The sequence below is a fragment of the Poecilia latipinna genome, unplaced genomic scaffold, assembly GCF_001443285.1.
Source record: "Poecilia latipinna isolate Pla-1442-1.1 unplaced genomic scaffold, P_latipinna-1.0 Scaffold1290, whole genome shotgun sequence".
NCBI classification, from domain to species: domain Eukaryota; kingdom Metazoa; phylum Chordata; class Actinopteri; order Cyprinodontiformes; family Poeciliidae; genus Poecilia; species Poecilia latipinna.
Window position 1 is genome coordinate 128,821 of NW_015113906.1, and position 20,992 is coordinate 149,812.

General features: G+C 39.8%; 2 protein-coding genes across 3 annotated transcripts; one reads left to right on the plus strand and one right to left on the minus strand.

Moving 5' to 3' along the window:
* Positions 1-356: 356 nt before the first annotated feature.
* Positions 357-5,437, minus strand: crtap (cartilage associated protein). 2 transcript variants are annotated; one of them, XM_015055027.1, is made up of 8 exons: positions 4,858-5,437; positions 4,299-4,766; positions 4,033-4,182; positions 2,658-2,829; positions 2,439-2,567; positions 2,212-2,357; positions 1,095-1,178; positions 357-645 (listed from the first exon to the last, which is right to left on the minus strand). In XM_015055027.1, exons 2-8 carry the CDS (start codon positions 4,758-4,760, stop codon positions 598-600), a joined length of 1,191 nt encoding a protein of 396 aa, XP_014910513.1. In that variant the 5' UTR covers positions 4,761-4,766; positions 4,858-5,437; the 3' UTR covers positions 357-597. The 2 variants fall into 2 exon arrangements, with proteins under 2 accessions (XP_014910513.1, XP_014910511.1); XM_015055025.1 differs by lacking the exon at positions 4,858-5,437 and having other exon boundaries at positions 4,299-4,851.
* A 1,387-nt stretch (positions 5,438-6,824) lies between these two features.
* On the plus strand, positions 6,825-20,111 carry fkbp9 (FKBP prolyl isomerase 9). Its single transcript, XM_015055024.1, has 10 exons — positions 6,825-7,027; positions 8,889-9,034; positions 11,091-11,280; positions 11,382-11,527; positions 12,105-12,294; positions 14,713-14,858; positions 14,935-15,124; positions 17,656-17,801; positions 18,818-18,981; positions 19,074-20,111. Exons 1-10 carry the CDS (start codon positions 6,825-6,827, stop codon positions 19,248-19,250), a joined length of 1,698 nt encoding a protein of 565 aa, XP_014910510.1. The 3' UTR covers positions 19,251-20,111.
* The last annotated feature ends 881 nt before the right edge of the window (positions 20,112-20,992 follow it).

The following is a 20,992-nucleotide window of genomic DNA, read 5'->3' on the forward strand; positions in this document are numbered from 1 at the left end:
AATAACCAACTCAGTGTTCTCTCTGAATGTCTCTCTCAGCTCTTCATTACGCTCTCCACAGCTTTTTCGGGACTTTTTCCTTTTTAATTAAAGCTCAAGTGAAAAAAAAAAAAAAAAGAATCTCTGGGCTGGAACGGAGAATTAGTTCATTAATTAATCTACCAAGGTAATTATTTTAAGCATGGACACTAAAAATAATTCTTCGGACTTTGTCTAAATATATTCTGGATTTCTCGTTTAGATTTTAATGAGTATCTATTTTAGCTTTTTCTTCCTTTTAAGCAAAGAATATATCAAGGAAAATATCAACATCCTTACACCTAACATCTAAACATGGAAGTGATGGAAGAAAAAACTCCAGAAACTTTGTTTATTGTCATAAAAAAACAACACCATTCACAGCATTGAATGAATTCAGAAGACAGTAAAACTGGATACTTGCTGCACAAAATGACAAATTACAAACGCAACTGGTGCTTTAGAGGTGGAGGTAAAACCAAAATGTTAAATAAAAAAAAACGCAGTATTCAAATAAATACAGACTAATGGAGTGTTTAGTCATTTCTAATTGAGTATTTTGGAGTGTCTCCATGTGTGCTATTGGTCCTCGTCCAGAAACTCGTCTATAAACTCCACCACTTCTCCCTGCGAACACAAATACAGCAGATCAGATTAAAAGATTACGTTTCATTTCAAAGCAGAAACTCTCATATATTTTATTGCTAAGAAGATTTATGTCTAGAACTAAATTTGATTTACAACATAAAACATATGAAATAGTGAGATTCTTCAAAAAAAGCACAAGTTAGATTAGCGTCATGCTGCCCCCACATGTCTGTCGGTGGTATTGCAGCCTGGTGAACCTACAGTATCTTGCAGGGGGGTCATGTGACATGACTCAATTATCCAATTTCTTTTTCTAAATAACACTTTGATCGAACCTATGAGAGAAACCAACAACCCAGTCCTAGATGTTTACATTTTTTTAAGCATATTTAATCAGAAATACATAGAAAATGTTTAATGTTCCTTTTATTTGTCCCCAAATGTCCAGAAATGAGGGATCCCAGAAATACGTAAGCACAGACACACACCTCATCGTCGCTCATAAGGCGTTGCTTTGCAAACTCCAGCATCTGCAGCTGCAGGGTGGTTTGATTGTAGTACCGCACTGCCTCCTGCAGCACACACCCAGAAACAAATATGTTCACAAAACCACTGAGAAGGACTTAAAAAGAAAAAAGAAAAAAAAAGGTTCAGCTGCTTAAAAACACATATTTATAATTTTTCAAAAAGTCACAAGAAACTCCAAATACTATATAGCTAAATGATTTTTTTTAAATGTCATTATGCAAATGTGCAGTTTATTTACTACTAAACTTTATCAGTATAGGTATAAATCATAAATTAATAGTAAAACTTATCCCTGCATAAAATATAGTTGTTAAACATCACTGTATAATATAATATAATATAATATAATATAATATAATATAATATAATCATATTAACACCATTTGTATTAGCTCAAACAATGTAATGATGAATTATTCATAACTTTAAAAAGACTGATAAAAATAAACTTTAAAATATTATTTTTGTAATTTCACCTTTTCCTGGAAAACTGATTATAATTTTTTTTACTTCCGTTTTTAATGTACAATTGAAATTATATGATTGATTACCTTCTAGCTCTTTTAGTATAAATAGTTAGATATTTGAATAAGAGTAAGTAATTTATTACATAAAGTATACAAACTGTAACATTTATTTATTTTTAGTTTCTTTACTGTTAGACTGTTTAGATAGTTTGTGTTGGATTAGTTTGGACAACCTCCTTTACTAATATCGTGTCAACAAACTATTTATTTTTAAATCTGGAGTTTTTCATCCACATGTGTGCAACAGATCAGACATAAGGGTTTTATTTTCTGGCATATGTTTAATTTTGCTTTAAACAAAAGTTTCTAAAAGCGTAAAAACTCAAACCAGAAAATAATTTTCCAAATCTTATTTGAGATTTTAACTTTTCAGGTAAATAGGAGAAAAATGTTCCATGCAAAAAACAAAAAAATTATAGATATTCTTTCACATTTGCTTCTTCTTCTTTTTTTTTCTTTTTTTTTTTTTTGCTTGTGAACATTTCAGTTGCAAGCATAGATTGTACCTGTGTAATAAAATATGGAATAAAAGAAAAGGGATGTTACTCACTGCTCTGGGGAGGAAGTCCTCCTCCGTCAGATCCCACTTGTTTCTGTGGTACTTGTAGTAGGCCACGTTGTTGTTCATGACCTCATCGTTGGGGTCAAACAGAACGTAGCTGGTTGCACACGGCACCGCGTTCTTCAGGTCATTCACTGAGGAAAACATGAAAATGAGCAGCTGCAGTTGACTAGTTTTCGTAAATGCCGTGAGCCCTGGATGCTGCGTCTGCTCACGTTTATAATAGGCAAACTGCAGGTAGTGATACATCGTCGCCACGAACTTGTCGACGACGAAGCCTCCGACTACGGGTGTCAGGTCGCTTTCACACATCACCTTTCTCTCAAGGACTTCAGTGTAGTGGTCTAAAAAACAACAACAACAACAAAAACTTTAAGATGGTGATGTTTAAACGTGTTCAGAAAACCAGCTCTGACAGACGAGGATGAACCAACCAGCTATGGAGGCGTAGAAATCTTTAAACTCTTTGACGTGTCTCGGACCCTCGGACGCAGCCAGACACTCGTCGTAGACCTTGAAGAAGTCCCTCAGTGCCAGCTCCATGTCCGACACCGACGTCCGGAAGTTATCGCCGTTGTACGCCTTCACGGCGCGCACAAATAAAGTCTGGATAAAAAGGAGACACGCAGTCATGATGCGATGCGGCATTATGTACAAGCATTTCATGAGTCCATTGGTTGTTCCTAAGGAGTAAAATTAAACGAAGCCTCCACTTATCTGCGTATTCAGTCGGCTATTGAAGCTCATAATACCAGGGAGGCCCGTTTGGCCTGGAAACCACATCCTACAAGCCCACAGAGCCAGTAATACGGCTCGTGGGTTTGGGCCGGACGCACCTTCAGCGATCAGACGGCTTCGCGTTTAAACAGCCTTTCTGTTTCATAGTTACAGTCTAAATTACTGACATCCAATACCGGAAAATACAGTTACTTGTTCAACTCATTTTTCTGGTTCAATAGATGCACATTTATTTTCGTTTCTGTGATTTAGTCTCTTTCACTCTTATTGGTAAAGACGTGTTAAAAGCCATAAACAAAACCATTTTTTATTGCAGTAGCATAATCTCACGCTGAAATACTAAATATTGAAATTACATTTCAGTTTATTTATTCAGCGAGGATGAAAAAAAAATCTACATAAATAAGTAATCCCTTTTAATAACAAATACCACACCCTTGATAATTTCTCTAAACTTAAAGTACCTGTATTATTTTATCATTTATACTTTACTTTTTAAGTTAATAACCATGAATAACCTCCTGTTTTCTAACCAAACAGTGGAAAATGCTCTCTTAATCATTTCTTTGTTGCATCTAGTGCCCCACTGCATAACAGAGCCACTGCCATGCTTCACCATCAATGGCCGATTTGTTTTTATGTGATCTTAAAAGATAATCTAAATTCCAAAATTTAGCATTAAGATTTGATTTTCTCTGTTAATGCAAGTCTGCAATAAAATCTGGCTCACTTGTAACAGTTTTTGAAACATTTGAAAAAAATAATAATATAACATTCAGGTCTTTGTTAAACTTGTTGATCTATGAACGATGTCAGTTTTGGTCTTTATGACAACTGTGTTCTGACTAAGAAAACCATTAGTTATTAGTCATCTTCCTTATTTTTCAAATGACCTTATAAATTATGCCAACACATCCCGGTACTTTGCTTCACCCTCCTTATTTGTCACTCCATTAAAGCAGTTTTGTTGTTTTTGAGCGACATTTGGTGAGCATATTATGCCAAACATACACCAAATGCTAAAATAAAAATAAAAAATCAGACCAACAATGTCAGAATTGTTGCATGCACCTCATAGGATTTGGTCTCCAGATCTTTTAGATGTTCTTCAGCTCCAGGTAGACTCTTGTAATAAGCCATGTTCTTCTGCATCATCTCATCATCCGGGTGTTTCAGCAGAAAGGTGTGAGCAGCAGACACAGCTTTGGCCAGGTTGTTAGACTGTAACACAAAGATGAAAATTAAGTAAGAAAAGATATTATTTCATGATTTTAGGCAAATAAATCAGGCAATACAAAGGCAAGCTTAACAGTAAACTAGTCACAAGTCAGCCTTACTTTAAAGTAGGCATACTGCAGGTATTTGTAGGGCTCTCTCCGATCAAACTCATCGATGGTGTCTCTACTGGGTAAGCTCTGTCTGAAAGCTGGCAGCCCCTGCTTGCAGCGCTTCAGGCACTGCGCCCTCTTCATCACGTTCCCGAACGCCCGCAGCTCCGGAAAGTCCGCAAACTTCTGCTCGTCGTCCAGCCGCACGGAGCTGCAGTTCAGGTTGCAGAAGGCCTCGCTGTCCCGCAGCAGGCGGTAGAGGCGCAGCGACACCTCCAGGTACTCCACCGTTTCCTGCCACTTCTCCGCCGTGTACTGGTCCAGCCCGTACTTGTAGGCGGACTCCAGGGGCATCAGCTCGTGTCTGGGGAAGCTCCTGAAGCTGTACTTTTCGTACTGAGAGTTCACCGCCGAGACGAAAACGGCGAGCAAACACAGAGAGAAGAGGTGGGAAGGTGTGGAGGGAGCCATTTTTGTCTACACACAAAAAAACAAAAAAAAAAAAACTAAAAGGGAAAAAGTTTGAGCTGGCAGAGGTTATTCAGGACTGATTCTAAGACCGCCTTACTTTCCTCCACGTATCCGGACAAAGCTTGAAACCTCCCCAGGGCGCGGGGCAGGATCAGCAGGGTCCAGCAGGGGGGGCTGCCATGTATGGCAAGCTGTTTGTGTAAATAATCCACATCCTTCAGAAAGTTGCTGACGTACATATTATGTTTCAGTTCCTACTCTCCGATCAGGGTCAATTAGTGATTTAAAGTGTTTGTCTTTAACCTGAGCATCTGATGTAAGAAAATTTGGTTCTGTGATTCCAGTAAATGTGACCTATTGGCAGGCAGTAGCTCTAGTATTTTGGTCTGATCAGGGGTTTTAGTATCACTTATAACTAATATAATTAATACAATTATAATTATATCCAAGTTCAAGCTGTTCTATACCCTGTTTACCTTGGGTACAGGCATCTTATAATTAGTATATATTTGCAATATAGAGTAGAAGACTAGTAGATGGGGAGGTTTATTTTTTTTTTATTTAAAAAACCTATAAATTAGCTAAATAAAAAATACAGGTGATTAATTACTTTTGTAAGATTAATTTAGAAATTATTAAGGAATCATGCAAAAATCATGTAAAGAAATTATTATTTTGTTAACAAAATCCAAGGTAGCACAATTGGTACCCCCAACAATCCCTTGGGGGTTTGTTTTGATTTTAATCACAAACTTAAAAAAAAAAAAGTCAAACTTCATTTGGGTTTCTTGGGAATATGAATGATCAATGCTTGTGTTAGTTAAATTAATACAACAAGGCCAAGTTTTTAATGTGACATGCAACTTCTTTAAGCTGGAAGACCACAAGAATCTGAATCGTGGGCGGAGTCAACCATTTGAGTCATCTGTTAAACTCCGCCCACATTTTACTCTCCACCCCAAACTGCACACTCTAGACAGGAGTAATCAAGGATATGGAATATTTCCACTAACGGCTTGCCATACCCCGAGCGGCTCCTCCCATGAAATCACAGTTAAAATCACCGCCGATTTGTGTTCTCGTAAAACTTCAAGTTAAAACATGATAAACTGAACCTATTTTTTTTTTTTTTTACTGTGACGTTCTCTTTAAAAGGGAAGCTAATGACAATTTATTATTCTTTTAAAAACTGAAGGGCAAAGTCAGCGACATATTTTTAAGGAAAAAGTTTTTTTTTTTTTTTTTTTTTTTTTTTTTTTTTTTTACTTTTTAACCTGTCTTCTCCCTCTTACTTTTAATTGAACCCCTGGTGAGAGTGTCCCTCCCACTCCCGCTGCCACGTTGGAACATTCCTGGTTTGCTCTGCATAAGCAACCCCTCCACCCCACCCAAAAAAAATAGGACCGAGAATCCCCTAAAAGGCAGCATTCAAAGTAAAAAAATTCAACACGACCTGCTCATTGTCTCAACCTCAGCATAATTAAGAGCCACGGCCACAAACTTTTCGGCTATGTGAGGCAGAGGATGTGCCTCTGTGTGTGTCTGTGTCTGTGTGCGCGTGTGTGTGTGTGTAGAACCCTACGGTACCACGTTGACGTGTCTGTACGGCTTCACTGCGCAGGAGCAATACGTGGAGCCCCAAACTATCCCACTCGGTACCGACAGGGTCAAGGTTGCCCAAAAGAGTTGAAAACTCGCAGGAAATGATCCATCCGCTTTCAAATTAAGAGCGGAGTCACCGAGCTGAAAACTGATTGTACACGCGTGTGAAGATTACGCACACACGCGATCACGTGTTCGACTTGAACGTATTTGCGTGTAATGCGTTACACTTTGAATTTTACTGTTCAGTTGAGGACGAGCTGTCCTAATCATAACCGGAAGTGTTGCGTGTGCTCAACAAATTGACTCTTTCCTACGCTGGGATCAGGGGCAGGACTTCTTCCCAAGTCAGAGTAGAGGAAGCCAAAGTACATGGGGAGCAGGTAGCAGCCGCCGTGCACAGATTACAGGGCTTCACCACACTTATTTGCAATCTTAGGAAAGTTTAGTGGAGGGGGGAAAATGATCAAGTGTGCGCTGGGAATGTTGTCTCTGTCGCTCCTAGTGACGTTCGCCGCCTGCAACGCGCCTCCGGTCCCGTTAGACGACATCCTCGTAGAAAAAACCTTCGAGCCAGAGCAATGCGTCCGCGCAGTCAAAGTTGGGGATTTCGTCCGGTACCACTACATTGGCACGTTTCCTGACGGGAAGAAGTTCGACTCCAGGTGGGTTTTACTTGATTGCCGAGAGTCTCATTCAAGCCGTGTGCAGCGCAGATGAGCGACACAGTGCAAACACCGTGCGTGATGCGTAAAAAGTGCGCGATTTGGTTCGCCCCGGTGAGCCACGCAGGCAGAGTGGGGCTTGAATGAGAAGTCCAGAGGCTCCAAAGCGTTTTGAAAAGTTCTAGTGCAAAGCCACCTAATCAGATAGGAGTTATGTCTTTACACCAGGATACAGATGATTTTAATCGCATAGCCACTGCAAACTTTTCCACATTTGGTCATATTAAACTTCAGTGTACTCCATTGGGAGTGCACGATGGACCAACACAAAGTTCTCCATAATTGGGAAGTGGAAGGAGAAATTGTACATTTTTCCTCACTATTCTGGACCGACAAATTATATGAGAAACGTGGAGTGATTTTTTTCAACCTCCTTTACTCTGACACCTCTAAAAAAAAAAAAAGTCTGCCATTGTAAATCCAACTGTTCTGTGAAGGCTTCAGATGTTTGCTAGAAAACATTAGTGAACAATTGGGATCTTGAAGATAAATATCCCAAGCACTGGAAATCTGTTTCTATTCAGTTGTTCAAATAAAACTGAAAAGGAAATGCTAAAAGTGCAAACATTTAAAAAATATATATATATCGCTATCCACCAAGCAGCAAGAGGAAACTGTAGAGATCCATGACACTTGTGCACTCCAGAAATCTGGACTGTTGAAGAAGAATCGGAAAGAATGGTTTCGTTTTTGTAAAACAAAAAAATTCAACAACTATGTCAAAGTAGGTCCTCTGGGCAAATGAGACCATAATTGAACTTTTGGACCAACTTGCAAAAGCCTATGTTTGTCAGTGAACTTACAGCATATAGCAAGGGTGTCCAAAGTCGGTCCTCGAGGGCCAGCATCCTTCATGTTTTAGTTCTCTCCCTGGTTTAACACACCTGGATCAAATGATGGCTCGTTAGAGGACCTAGGAAGAACATTGACATGCTGAAAAGCTTGTTACTACCACCAGGGAGAGAACTATAACACGCAGAATGCCGGCCCTCGAGGACCGACTTTGGGCACCCCTGGCATAAGGAGATCGTCTCTATACATGGTGGTTCCAGGACTGATCCGGGTCAGGGAAGAAGTGGTGGACATATAGAGGATCAACCCTACAAGAAAACCTGGCAGAAACTGCAAAAGACTTGAGAATGGGGGCGGGGCTTCAGACCATAAACATGCAGCCTAGACCCAAGATTGAAACATGTTCATCAAAACATATCGACATGTTAGCACGGTCCAGTCAAAATCCAGAAGTTGGCTTTATTTTCTTATAAAGTTGAAACTGTGTCTCGTTTTCCTTCCACTCCATAATTACGCCCTACTTTGTGTTGGTTTACCATGAAAAAAAAAAAAATCAAATGATACATGTTGAAGCTTGTGGCTGTATAACATGACTTATTCACAAAAGTACATTTGACTTTTGTGACTAAAGTCAAATCTCCTCCATGATGAAGACACCTAACTAATTACAAGCAGGAAACCAGAACCAGAGACCAGAAAAACTCATATCAGGAGAAATTTCTAGTACAGGTTTCCAGACTATAATTCTTCTGCAGATTCACATATATTGAGTTTTTTTTAGTAATATTCTCCTCAATCCTCAATTTAAAGTTTTTACTTTCCTCTGTTTGTTATCATTAGACACAGCAAACGGCTAAGATGCTAAAATATGAATATGATATGCATTAATGGCTTTCTTTTTTTTTTGAATTTAGGTTTTTACTCGTTTCAAAAGGCTTTAACTCCTAATTTGAGTTTTAAACATGAAATTCATTGTAGTCTTTCTAACCTGGGTGTGTTTTTGTTTCAGCTACGATCGCGGCAGCACCTACAACGTGTTTGTTGGCAAAAAGCAGCTGATTGACGGCATGGACAAAGCCCTGGTGGGAATGTGTGTCAACGAGAGGAGCCTGGTCAAGATCCCTCCTCACCTCGCCTACGGAAAACAAGGATACGGTATGAGCAGCTTCACAGATTTCTTCTCATTTCACGTATGAAACCCAATTTTTATATCAGGCAAAGATAGCTTATTTGAAGAGGGGGGGAAAAAAAGCATTTTATTTGAATAACCAAGCTATCCAAACTATAGTGGACCTTTGTGAGAAAGTAATTCTCATTTAAACCTTATGAGCACAGGGCTATTGTTCATAAATGGCCTATTTAAAGTCATCCCTCAGTTGAAGTTAAGTCCCTACTGAATAGACAACTCCTAAATCTGAATGGTCTCACTGCGGTTTGCCGGAATCCTCTGAAATAACTGCATAACCCTTTGGAGACTGATAGATATCAGTAATACTTTATCGAAATAATTTAGCCTTCTTTATTTTGTGAGGCAGGTTGTTGATTTTACATCAATCAGGTCGGTGTGTAGTCACTGAATCTCACCTCAGATTTCCAGACTTTGTAATAATAAATGAACGATTACTTTCATTGCTTTAGAGCCAGATTGGCTTTGACCGCATTTCTCCCTTAACAATTGAAATCGTCATTTGAACACTGCTTTTTGTTCTCCACCGGAAATGATAAAATACACAGCGTTGGTCCAACTCATCCGAGCTGGATCACGCAAATCTGAAGCCGATACTGTTGATTTGGATGATCTTGGAGCAAACAGGAAGTTGACATTTCCTGAACGTCCACACAGTGTGACGTCACAGAGTCGTCGCAGACCAGAAAGCTGCTTTGTGCCAGAGTTGTAGACGACCTCTACTGTTCACACTGTGTCTTTGTGGCCTTTCTTGCTTGCAATTACAATAATAAAGCAATGCTTACATGTGGAGCCCGCTTTGTCATTTGATGCATGTGTTGGCATCAGGCGCTTGGATAATAAGAGAGGAAGATACGGGGGGATCATGTGTGGGCTTGTTAGACCTGGGGCCGTGTCTTCCCCAGTCTGCTACTGGGAGACAAAGGGGAGGAAGAAACAGAGAGAGAGAGAGAGAGATCAGAAATGAGAGACTTTTAAGAGGCGACACAGACTGCAAACTCACCAGCAAAGGTTTAACGGGCGTGACGTCAGACACAATTCTTTAACCGCAGAGGAGACACAAAGCATCGGCTCTGTAATTCATTTAGAAAAACAACCCTCTCAGGTTTTCCAAACAAATTACCAGCCATGTTTCGTCTCCCCACCTGTGCCTCGCAAATTGTTATTGTTCGTTGTTCTCCTGAGTGGCTGAGGAAATCATGCTGGATTCTGTCCTCAGGTGGCAGATTAAAGTTTTAGCACTTCTCGAGGTTGAAGCCTTTTGTTGATCCTGCACACAGAGGAATGAGGGCCAACATTCTTGAAGTGACTTTGATTTATTTTACGCAATCGGAGACTTTTTCATTAGTTTTTTCTTATTTATAGGAAAAGTGCTGGAGTGGCATTAGTTGTCAATATTCAGACAAGAAATGGACAGAGAGAAAAGACAAATGTTGGTGTTGAAAATTGAACATTGGATGCGCGTTTCAAGGACTAGTGGAGTGTTGCTTTGATTCTTCTATGCATGTTAGAAATCCTTTAATCTCGGCTCCTCCAAACTAGCGGCAGCAGCATTTGGCAAACATTTGATAGAATGACTGAGCTAGCTATACAAACCACTTCTCAGTCCAACAATCCTAAGAACGTCTGAAAACGGCATAATGGAGGACCAATTGGCACAGACTTTTTTTTAAGCTATTTTGGATATAAATGCAACAACTGAAGATAACACAGTTGCCTGATTGTGCCATAGAATGGCAATATGTGTCTGGAAAATACATATCGCCCCTTTAAAAAGAAACAAATAAAACTTGGAGCATCATGCTTAAAAAAAACAACTCATAGCTGTTTGTCATAGAGTTCCTCTAGATTTAGCTACAAACATAAATATATGCTATGTTGCTGCTTGCTGCATGAACTAAGTTAAATTAGAAAAGAAAGCAGGCAGCGAAAGACAAGCAAACGCCTCGTCATCAGATTGTGTGAAACTGGTCCAGCGCCGTCTTTGTGTTGAACACCAATCACCGGATCTGATCTCCTCTTCAGGTGACATCATCCCTCCGGACGCCATCCTCCATTTTGATGTTCTGCTGCTGGACGTGTGGAACCCCGATGATGGTGTCCAGATCAACACCTACCACACTCCTCCTGCCTGCTCCAGAAAGGTGGAGGTGTCTGACTTTGTGCGCTACCACTACAACGGCACCCTGCTGGACGGGACGCTCTTTGACTCCAGGTGTGGCCTCCGTGCTCTGCTGGTTTTTGATTATTTTTAAATTGCATAAAATGCATAAATATGACGATGCAACTTCACGTTCCTCTCTTTTTTTGTCGCAGTCACACTCGCATGCGTACCTATGACACGTACGTTGGGATCGGGTGGCTCATCGCCGGCATGGACCAGGGACTTCTGGGAATGTGCGTTGGCGAGCGGCGCATCATCACGATGCCGCCGTCACTCGGCTACGGCGAGAACGGAGACGGTCAGTGTTCTCGACTTTTAGCCTTTTTTCTCCCCGTTTGCAAGTTTCTTTATGACTCGAAAGCCTCAAAGACAAACTAATATGGATTATTGTTAACATCATTCAAAGACACATTTGCAGACCACTTAAAATGTTGCATGAATAACTCGTATTTCTTAATTAATTGCAGATTTACGTCTGTAATTACTTCAAACATTTCCTAAGCACAGAGCAATGCTGCCACCTTCAGGCCTTCCTTGCACATTAAATGCTTAATGCCACATTTTTCACATCTAGCCAACTTATCCCAACAGAACAAATTCTCACACATAGACACAATAAGTAAATAAACAAATTAATAACAAATGATAAAAACACATTCATATAATTAGCAAAAGTTGTTGTGTTATGTGTTTGCTTGTTTATTTGTATTTTTATAGCATAAAAACAACCGGTGGTGAGTTTTTTTTTGTTTTTTTTGTTTTATTTTTGACAAATTTAAAATGAACACAAGTATTTCCCCATTCTGGAAAGTTCAGCAGAATCATTAACAATACTTGTGTGTTTTATTTGTTGTTGTTGTCATTTTCACCCTCAGGTAGCGACATCCCGGGACAGGCGTCTCTGGTGTTTGACGTCGTCCTCTTGGACCTTCATAACCCCAGAGACGGAGTCGCGGTCACTAATCAAATCGTTCCCGAGTCCTGCGTGAGGAAGACGGTGGTGGGGGACTTTGTGCGCTACCACTACAACGGCAGCCTCCTGGATGGGACGTTTTTTGATTCCAGGTTTGTATTTTTCCCCGTCTTCTGCCACAGGATTAGTTTGCTGTCCCAACAGTCTAACATGTGATGTTCCTCTAAAGGCCTCAGGATGGCAGCATTGCTCTATGCTTTGGAAATGCTTGAAGTTTGGGATGAAACGAAACTTAAAAGTTAATTTAATTACATAACACTGAATGCCTTCATTTATTTTTGCTCATCCTGTATGGCTTAATTTATATAAAAAGTGCTGTCTAAACTCATAGATGAGATCAAACTGATTTTATGTTTTAAGCTAAAGATTTAAGACTTTTATTGTCTTTTTGCACATCTTTGTCCCTGCCCTGACTTTGGTTCTCATCTTTTTTTCTTTTTTCTTTTTTTTCCCCTTTGACCTCAGTCATTGCACAGTTCTGTGAGTCAATGCAGGAAATGCCTTGCTTTAAGAAAGTATTTAAACCCCTTTAAATTTACTACATTTTCTCGTGTTATGACCACAAACTTTAATATAAATTATCACAAAGAAGTGCATGAAGTTGTTGAAAAGCTATGCATGTCCACCCCTCCTTCCCCCCTACAAATTACTTTCTTAAACGTGTGACATGTAATTTCTACCGGAAAGTTTGGTGGAAACTTTCTGAAAACTTTAACTGCAAGTTTTTTGGGGGTCTGTTTCTCCCATCTTTACACATCCAGAGACTGAAAGTTTTTCTCTGCAAAAAAAGCTGAGCCCGAGTCAGACCGGATGGAAATCAGCTGTAAACATCAGCTTTCAAGATTTGCCACAAGTTCTTAGTTGTATTTATGATGGAATTTTATTAAAATATACGACTTACCTTTATCTACTTGAGATTGTTTGTCTGTCTGTACATTTGGGGTTGTTGTCCTGAACCGAGGTGAAGCTCCAAACAATCTCAAATATTTTACAGATTCTAACAACTTTTCTCCTGAGAGTCTTCTGTGTTTTAGCTTCTGACCAGTGAAACAGAAAATGTATTATTACACTTCATCATCTCTGCATTGCTTTTTGCTTGGCTACGTTTATTCTCCACCTGCCCAAACTGAATACTTATTGCTTATATGCTTCTTCAAAGCAATCTGTGTTTGGAGTGCAACCACTGCTGGTCGCCCACAACCCTGTAGTTGGAGCATGTTGCAGAAAGAGGTGTGTGTAACAAAGGAAACGGTCTGTAATCTGTCTACTCAGACACTCCTCTGCAGAAGCAGCAACTCCTGTTTTGTTCTTCATGGGTAAAGAGTTATTTATCACTTTCTCACTTGTGGAAAGCGTGGCTAAAATACAAAGGTTAAATTATCACACAAAAAACAAGAGGATTTCCTCAACTCGCCGCATCTGTTTCCTTCTGGCCAGAATAAGCAACCACTTATTGGTTGCTTTTTCAAACTGCTCCTGGTTTCAGAAGAAAAACACAAGAGCAAAAAAAGAATACCTACTTCAAGCCAAATCCTCCTACTTTGAAGCTTCTCCTACATGTCATTCACTTAATTAAGTACATGGAGACGGTGACCTTTTCACTTCCACTAAAGGAGGCCCGTGACGGTAACCCTGCGAGAATCAGAAACGGCTCTGCTACACACCAGAGCCTGTGTCTTGGACATAGTAATATTTCCCTTTTATGACTCTGCTGGTATTGCTGAAAATTACAATGGCTGTTGTTAGAGATTTTTTGGTATTATCATTTTGTTATTACTTTAGTTCATATTCAATCTAATGTTAATCAATAGTTAATCAACATTCAGTATTATTGTGATTTTCAGTTTAAAGTGTTCTCTTCCTTATGTGTGTCACATCTGCCTGTTCGTCTTCATGTGAAACAGTTATCTGTGTGTTTCCCAGACCTTAAATTACTTTCCACAGGTGCCTCCTTGTCAACTGGAATACTCCCTATTTTAGGAACTGTCTGTGTGCAGTAATATTTTTTGTCTCTGCTGTCTTCCTTACCTTTCCTCCCTATTTTTACTTGATAATAAAAGACAAGCTGTAACCGAGGGTCTTCAGAACGCTCAGTGAACGGCTCGGAGGAGCAGTTTGCTGAGACTTCTCCTTTTGCAAAAGCTTGGTCATAAAATTCATATACGTTGTCTGTGGTTCTTTCAATGAAGGTTCGAGGAAAATACCCATCACCTGTTTTGTCTTGGATGAGTTCCACTCCTCATCTGTTTCTTACTTTATAAAACAAAATAAAAATTAAGTAAAAAAAAAAAGTAGTTAAAGAGATTCTTTGACATGTTCTAGAAAAAAAATGGAGAGTGGAGTTAAAAACAAAAACAAGCAAAAAGCAGAAGCTATACGTCGGAAATGAGGCAAACCTGATTCTTCTTTTTTTTTTTTATTAAGGCAAGATAATTTCCACCTTTCTTGACTATGATGAGAACTTCTTGTTTTTATTTGTGCTCACAACGGCGCCTTTCTCTGTTTACCAGTTATTCTCGTAATCGCACCTACGACACGTATGTGGGTCGAGGGTTCGTCATCGCCGGCATGGACGAGGGTCTCATTGGCGTTTGCATCGGCGAGAGACGAACCATCACCATTCCACCACACCTCGGCTATGGAGAGGAGGGCACAGGCGAGTGTTTGAAAACATTCTTCTTTTTTTACGCTTCGTATTCGCTTCGTGTAATATTTGCCACTTTTCCCCTCAGGCTCCAAGATCCCCGGTTCAGCGGTGCTCGTATTTGACGTTCACATGATCGACTTTCACAACCCATCAGATAACACCGAGGTGACGGTCACCTACAAGCCGGAGGAATGCGATAAGCACACAAAGAAGGGCGACTTCATCAAATACCACTACAACGGCACCCTGCTGGATGGGACGCCCATCGACTCCACGTATGTAAACCTGTTGAGTCTTTTCTGAAAACTTTCAAGGAAACCTAAATTTACAACCTGTTATTACCCAATAATCAGCCACGCCCATACCTCCACTCGGACTCCGGCAGACTGACTATTGTTCAGCTCTCCGCCTAACGGGTCCGAAAAGCCTCTAACTCCTGAGTATTACTACAACTGAGAATATAGAGGACATTCTGTTTAAGCTGGGAGCAAGAAAGATGCATCTAGACTCGGTAACACTTTATTTGAAGGGGGTTGAATAAGCCTGTCATGACACTTTCATTAACATGGCATAACACCTGTCATGAACATGAATAAGCCTTCATGAATATTTATGACTGTTGTCATAAAGCGTCATTCGGTAAATTGCGACACTTTTAATACAAAGTTGACATTATTCAAAATGTCTTTGTTATGACAACTTGACATTAACCAGGAAATCATTACTGTTTAAACTTTACCTTTAATAACATAAAGTTACCTAATTTTTAAAGTGCAATCAGTAATACTTTTATAACAAATTTGTATCAGTAATGATTTTTTGGTTAATGTCATCTTCGTGTGGTCTTGACTCGTACACTGCGGAACAAAGAGCCCTGGTTTTCCTTCTCATGTACTTTTATACTTTCTGCATCTTGGTTGTGTACGCCTCAATGGTTTACTCAACCCTCATTGCACAATTTTTCCATCTCCAGGTGTCGGCTGCCTTCGGTTAACTGTCAGTCTTTATTTTGAACTTCCTCTTTCTCTGAAATACTCTAGCTAAAGTTCTTATCAGGACTCAACCATCTGCATTTTCCAACACTTCCTGCCTTCTTCATGCTCACAGTTCTTCTTTTCCCCTTTAGCCTCTTGTTGCGACACGGTTCCATTTAACCTTTCTACTTTGACTTTTCCATCAAAATCTCATAACTCATTATATTAATTAATAGTACATTTAAACCAAAGATTACTTGTTGCCTCCAGGCTTCTGTAACCCGTTTTCGTTGTGTCCTGGTAAGATCTCAATCGGTCCCAACCAGGTTTCACGACAAACCGAAGTACTTTATGCACGGTGTTTAAGTCGGTCGGTAAAGCTATGATGTGCTTTATTTAGAAATAATCTGTGCTCACTTTTCTAAACATGTCTGAGGAAATCCTCTACTCTGTGAAGTTAGGTAAATGCTGTAAGTGACCCCAGATCGTTGATACGGAAAAGAGGGAAGGAACTACTGCTTCCAACCTGGATTAAACATTAAACATTAAAATACCATGAAATGTTCACATAAGTGATAATATCTTATTAAATATATCAGTCGGCTGGTAGTAAATGGTTTATCTATACAACTGAACGAGTCAAATGAATAGGTTAACCTCTCCGCTTTTTTATTCTGACAAAAACACAACCGCAGAATCAATCAAATTCTTTAGAGCAAACCCCCCCCCCCAAAAAAAAAACCAAACAAACAAAAAAAAACATGAACTTTTAGACCTTTCATTGGCTTTAGACCTTCTGCAGAGACTTTTTGCTCTGCTTCCCAGACGGAAAACAGTTGGGCGACCTTGACAGCAGTAGTTACTTCAGTCAACGCCGAATGCCTTTAGCAAACCAACTCGTTCTCAGATTGCTGCTTTGGCGATTGTTTCAGCTGTTTGTTTTGCAACAGAGCAGAATGTGCAAGAAGAAACTGATGAACTGATGTAGGTTGATGATTATTGTTGATGTTCTTGAAGGTAAAAGCAGCAGAAGGAGAAAGATTAGTGGATGACGGCATTATTTCAGCTGATGTCATCCTCGAATGCCAGACCAGATGAAGCTTCTGTGGAGAGAAAAAAGAAAAAGCAAAAAACTGAGTGAAAACAAAAAGTTGAAGTAGCAGAAAATTGGAAAGTAGTAGAAGGAGAATGCAAGGAAAAAGTGTCCTCTATTAGCCTAAACCTGTGGATACTGGAGCTCAGGATAACCTAGGAGGCCAGTGTAACTCTAAACTTTATTAAAACGTAGTAGTGTTAAAAGAAAGGTTTTAAGCCCAGCCTTGAAAGCGGACAGGGTGTCTACAAATGGGAGCCACAAGCGAGGAACCTGGAACCTAAAAAAATCTGCGTCCCAATCTACTTTTAGAAACTGTAGGAACCAGCAGTAAACCTGCAATCTGAGAGTAAAGTGCTCTGTTGGGAACATAAGAAACAAGCAGATTTCTGACGTATGATGGAGCTTGGATATTACGGGCTTTTAATAAGAGACAGAGAATGTTAAATTCTGTTCATGCAGCCAATGAAGAGAAGCTAAAACGGAACAAAACACCATCTCTCTTTTTAAGAGGCACATCAAAAGTTTAAGTTTAGTATTAATCGTCATTATGGAAAGAGGGCTGCGATAAAAGAAAGAAGCAAAATCACACAAATCACTGAAAAAAACTAACACACATGTAGTTATATTATAGACAGATAATTTAGAGGATTAGAAAATGCAGTGAGTTCCCACATATGCCCATTATCGTCCTTTACAATTGTTTTTTTTTTTTGTTTTTTTATCTGCTCTGTTTCAGGCACAGTTATGGAAAGACATACAACATTGTCCTGGGGGCAAACCAGGTGGTCCCGGGCATGGAGGATGGGCTGATGGACATGTGTGTGGGAGAGAAACGACGTCTTCTCATCCCCCCTCACCTCGCCTATGGAGAGAGGGGAGTCAGTAAGTGTTGTGAAAAATCACCAAAATATTCCTGCACCAGTCGGTTTGATACGATAAACCGACAACTTTGGAAATGTGAGCTTCTGTGCAGCAGCTCTCTCAACATCTTTTTATTCTGGTGACAAATTTTTTTTATTAATCTGTTATTAAATGTTCGTAAGAGAAAGATAACCTGTCTTAATTGTTTGTCTTTTAACTTTAAAACCCAGAGCATTCAGAATATCAAATATTAAAGCAAAAAGCGGAACAAAGAAAAGCAGGCCTCACTTTAGTCAGAGTACAACTCTAAAAGAAAAATAAATCTTTCTGTTGCCCTTTTAGGTGAAAGTAATTTTAAAATGACTAGTATTTAAGAGTACATATTATTTAGAAATTTGTCTTGTTTGAATGTGTTTTGTTTTCAGATTCCTGTTATCTACATAAATAAACTAGATTAAAGTTTACACATTAATGCATGCAAGCAGAGGAAGGCAGCAAATTAGACAAAGGTGGAAGAAAAGGGGCAAACATGGTAGATAACTTGTCTAAGCTCAGAGTGAATTTTCAGTATTTATTCTCCTGATTCATCGGCGTCTAATTGGTGCTGTGAAGCTGTAGCTCAGAATAGAAAATATAAATTTTAATGGTCAAACTTCCTATTGTCGCCCATCTTAATGCGCTTCCACAATGTAGAACAATTCTGACTTTAAATACTTTGACAACCGTTTAGAAGTAATTTTGTTTGGTCGTAATCAGATGCTCTGACCGGCATGTTTGCTTTGAAATGGTAGTGCAAAAAGAGCCACCCAGTGACTGAAGCTGCATTAATATGGAGGAAAGCAGCTGTATTTTTCTGAAGATGAAAGGGGAAAAGATTATGAAAACTTGTGTCAACTAAAAATATTGTTGTTGATGGATTTTTATATTTCATTTAGTCAATTACATGATTAGACTGCAGCCCCATTCAGGTTGAGTTTTCCGTTTAAATTGGATTGTGTGTGTGTCGGGTTGGATTCTGATAATGTTGTGTTTTGCAGCTGACCAGGTTCCAGGGAGTGCAGTGATGCTGTTTGAAGTGGAGTTGGTTGAGATAGAGGACGGACTTCCTGAGGGCTACATGTTTATCTGGAATGACGAAGTTCCTCCAGGCCTCTTTGCTGAGATGGACAAGGACAAAAATGGAGAAGTGGAGCCCTCTGAGGTACCGTAAACGTATACCTTTATAGGTTTTAGGTTTAACTTCTTCTTTGCCATCTGTTTTTTTTTTTAACACGTCCCTCCTCGTCTCTGCAGTTCACCGACTACATCATGCAGCAGGTGAACGACGGCAAAGGCCGCCTGGCCCCTGGCTTCGATCCTTATCGCATTATAGACAACATGTTCTCCAACCAAGACCGCAACGGAGATGGAAAGATAACGGAAGAAGAGTTCAAGCTCAAGGCAGATGAAGCGGCCCATGATGAGCTATGATGGGACTGAATGGAGAGTAGATCCGGGCGTTGGGGGAAGGGTCTGGAGGTCGGGAGGTGACGGGAACTTTAACGTTTGGGGGTTGTGGGGTAGAGTGGATTAAAAGTGCATTGGGTAGAAACTCTGTCTTCAGAGATTTAGATTTTTTTTTTAATTCTTTTTTACTTGAGGACTGAAATGATGATGTCCAACAAGAATAATCACCAAAATGAGAATGAAGAACAAGAGCATTTGGCTATATGGAAGATTAAGAACAAAAGCATGTTGAAAAGTTTTACTTGAGGGCTAAATGACTTTGTTACCTCCTTTTTTATTTTTCGTACTTCATTTGTGCTGAAAATAAAACAGTTCTGTGTAGGAGAGCATCCTCATTCTTTAATTCTCTCTGAACATTCATGACTCCTTCAACTTTCAGACTTTGTTTTCAGTTGAGTGAATATTTTTTATTCTCCGTAAGTGTTACGCTTGTTCCAGAAGCAATGGGTTGGCCACCGTCTGTCTATAATATGACAAAATGTGTTTTGTTTTGTGGTGTACAGCTAAAATGTCCCCAAAATGTGTGTTTTCTGCTGTTGAAAATCCTCCCCGTGACACTGGAAGATCTGATGTCCTTACATGTTGTTATGGGTTTGAGCTCCATTCGTCTGTTTTGGCCAATAGTTGCTTCTGTTTTTCACTAAATGTCATTTCGAGTAGGTTTTATTTTGTAAAAGCGTGCGTTTGTGTGCAGGTGTGTGTGAGTGAGAGAGAGAGCTCGAGAGTGAGGGGTTGTGAAATGTGTGAGGGTTGTGTGTGTTTGATCCAGGAGAAGAATTTGCCAACTGTGTCAGCTCTGTTCAATAAATGGTCTGACTTTAACAACTACAGGCTCATAACGTCTCCCTTTTTTCTACTTAAACATGTCGATTTGTAAATGTTGCAAAGTACTAGCCAATGCATTTGCGTTAATTACAGCTCGCAAGTTTCGTTTAGCATTCAATACTGTAAAAACAAACAAAAGGTTGTTGCCCAGTAAAAGATTTCTTTGATCACACTCCCCTGAACACATTTCCACTGCATGATGACCAACTCCTCATCAAAGCAGGAATCAAACCCTTCCTTTGACCAGACAGAAGTTCAAAGTTCAAACAGTATGAAAACAAATCTCCCCGCTTCTTTGTCTAATTAATCACAAAGACACCTGATCCCTCCCCTCCATCCTCAAGCTCCCGCAGCAACCAGATGCTAAAGTCTTCACTCCCTTTGCGCTGGAAGCTTGTGGGATCTATTTGTCTGTTTCTTCTTCTTTCTAGGTCATATCAGAAATTGTAAGTAAAAAGCCCCTCTGCCTACAGAGAGGCCAAGGAGAGGACTGGTCTCTTAAGAAAACAGGAATTCCAGTCAGAGGTCATGTGACCTCTGACCTCTTTGATGAGAGGTTTCCAATTGAAACAAAGAAATCCCCGTTCTTTATGTAAGAGTCAACCCAGTTGAGCACTGGACCGGAGAGTCCGACCAAACTCTCCAGTCGATTCAGTAAAACGTCATGGTGCACTGAGGTCCAACAGAACCAGCACTGTGGTTCTCCCACAGTCTGCATTTATATGGGTGTCATTGAACACTTTGACTAGGCCAGTCTCCGTGCTGTGGTGAGACCGGAAGGAGTCAAAGAGGTTGGTTATCGTTAGGAAGCTATTTAATTGTTTAAACACGGCTTTTTCAATAACTTTGCTGATGAACAGGAGGTCAGAGGTCGGCCTGTA

What these genes read in the sequence shown, in the direction of transcription:
- crtap (XM_015055027.1), bottom strand. Translation starts at nt 4,760, where the DNA reads ATGGCTCCCTCCACACCTTCCCACCTCTTCTCTCTGTGTTTGCTCGCC. An exon ending in TGCAGTATGCCTACTTTAAA is followed by an intron (nt 4,183 to 4,298) that starts GTAAGGCTGACT and finishes TTTGTGTTACAG; the next exon opens with TCTAACAACCTGGCCAAAGC. An exon ending in TGGAGACCAAATCCTATGAG is followed by an intron (nt 2,830 to 4,032) that starts GTGCATGCAACA and finishes CTTTTTATCCAG; the next exon opens with ACTTTATTTGTGCGCGCCGT.
- fkbp9 (XM_015055024.1), top strand. Translation starts at nt 6,825, where the DNA reads ATGATCAAGTGTGCGCTGGGAATGTTGTCTCTGTCGCTCCTAGTGACG. An exon ending in GGGACGCTCTTTGACTCCAG is followed by an intron (nt 11,281 to 11,381) that starts GTGTGGCCTCCG and finishes TTTTTGTCGCAG; the next exon opens with TCACACTCGCATGCGTACCT. An exon ending in GGGACGCCCATCGACTCCAC is followed by an intron (nt 15,125 to 17,655) that starts GTATGTAAACCT and finishes GCTCTGTTTCAG; the next exon opens with GCACAGTTATGGAAAGACAT.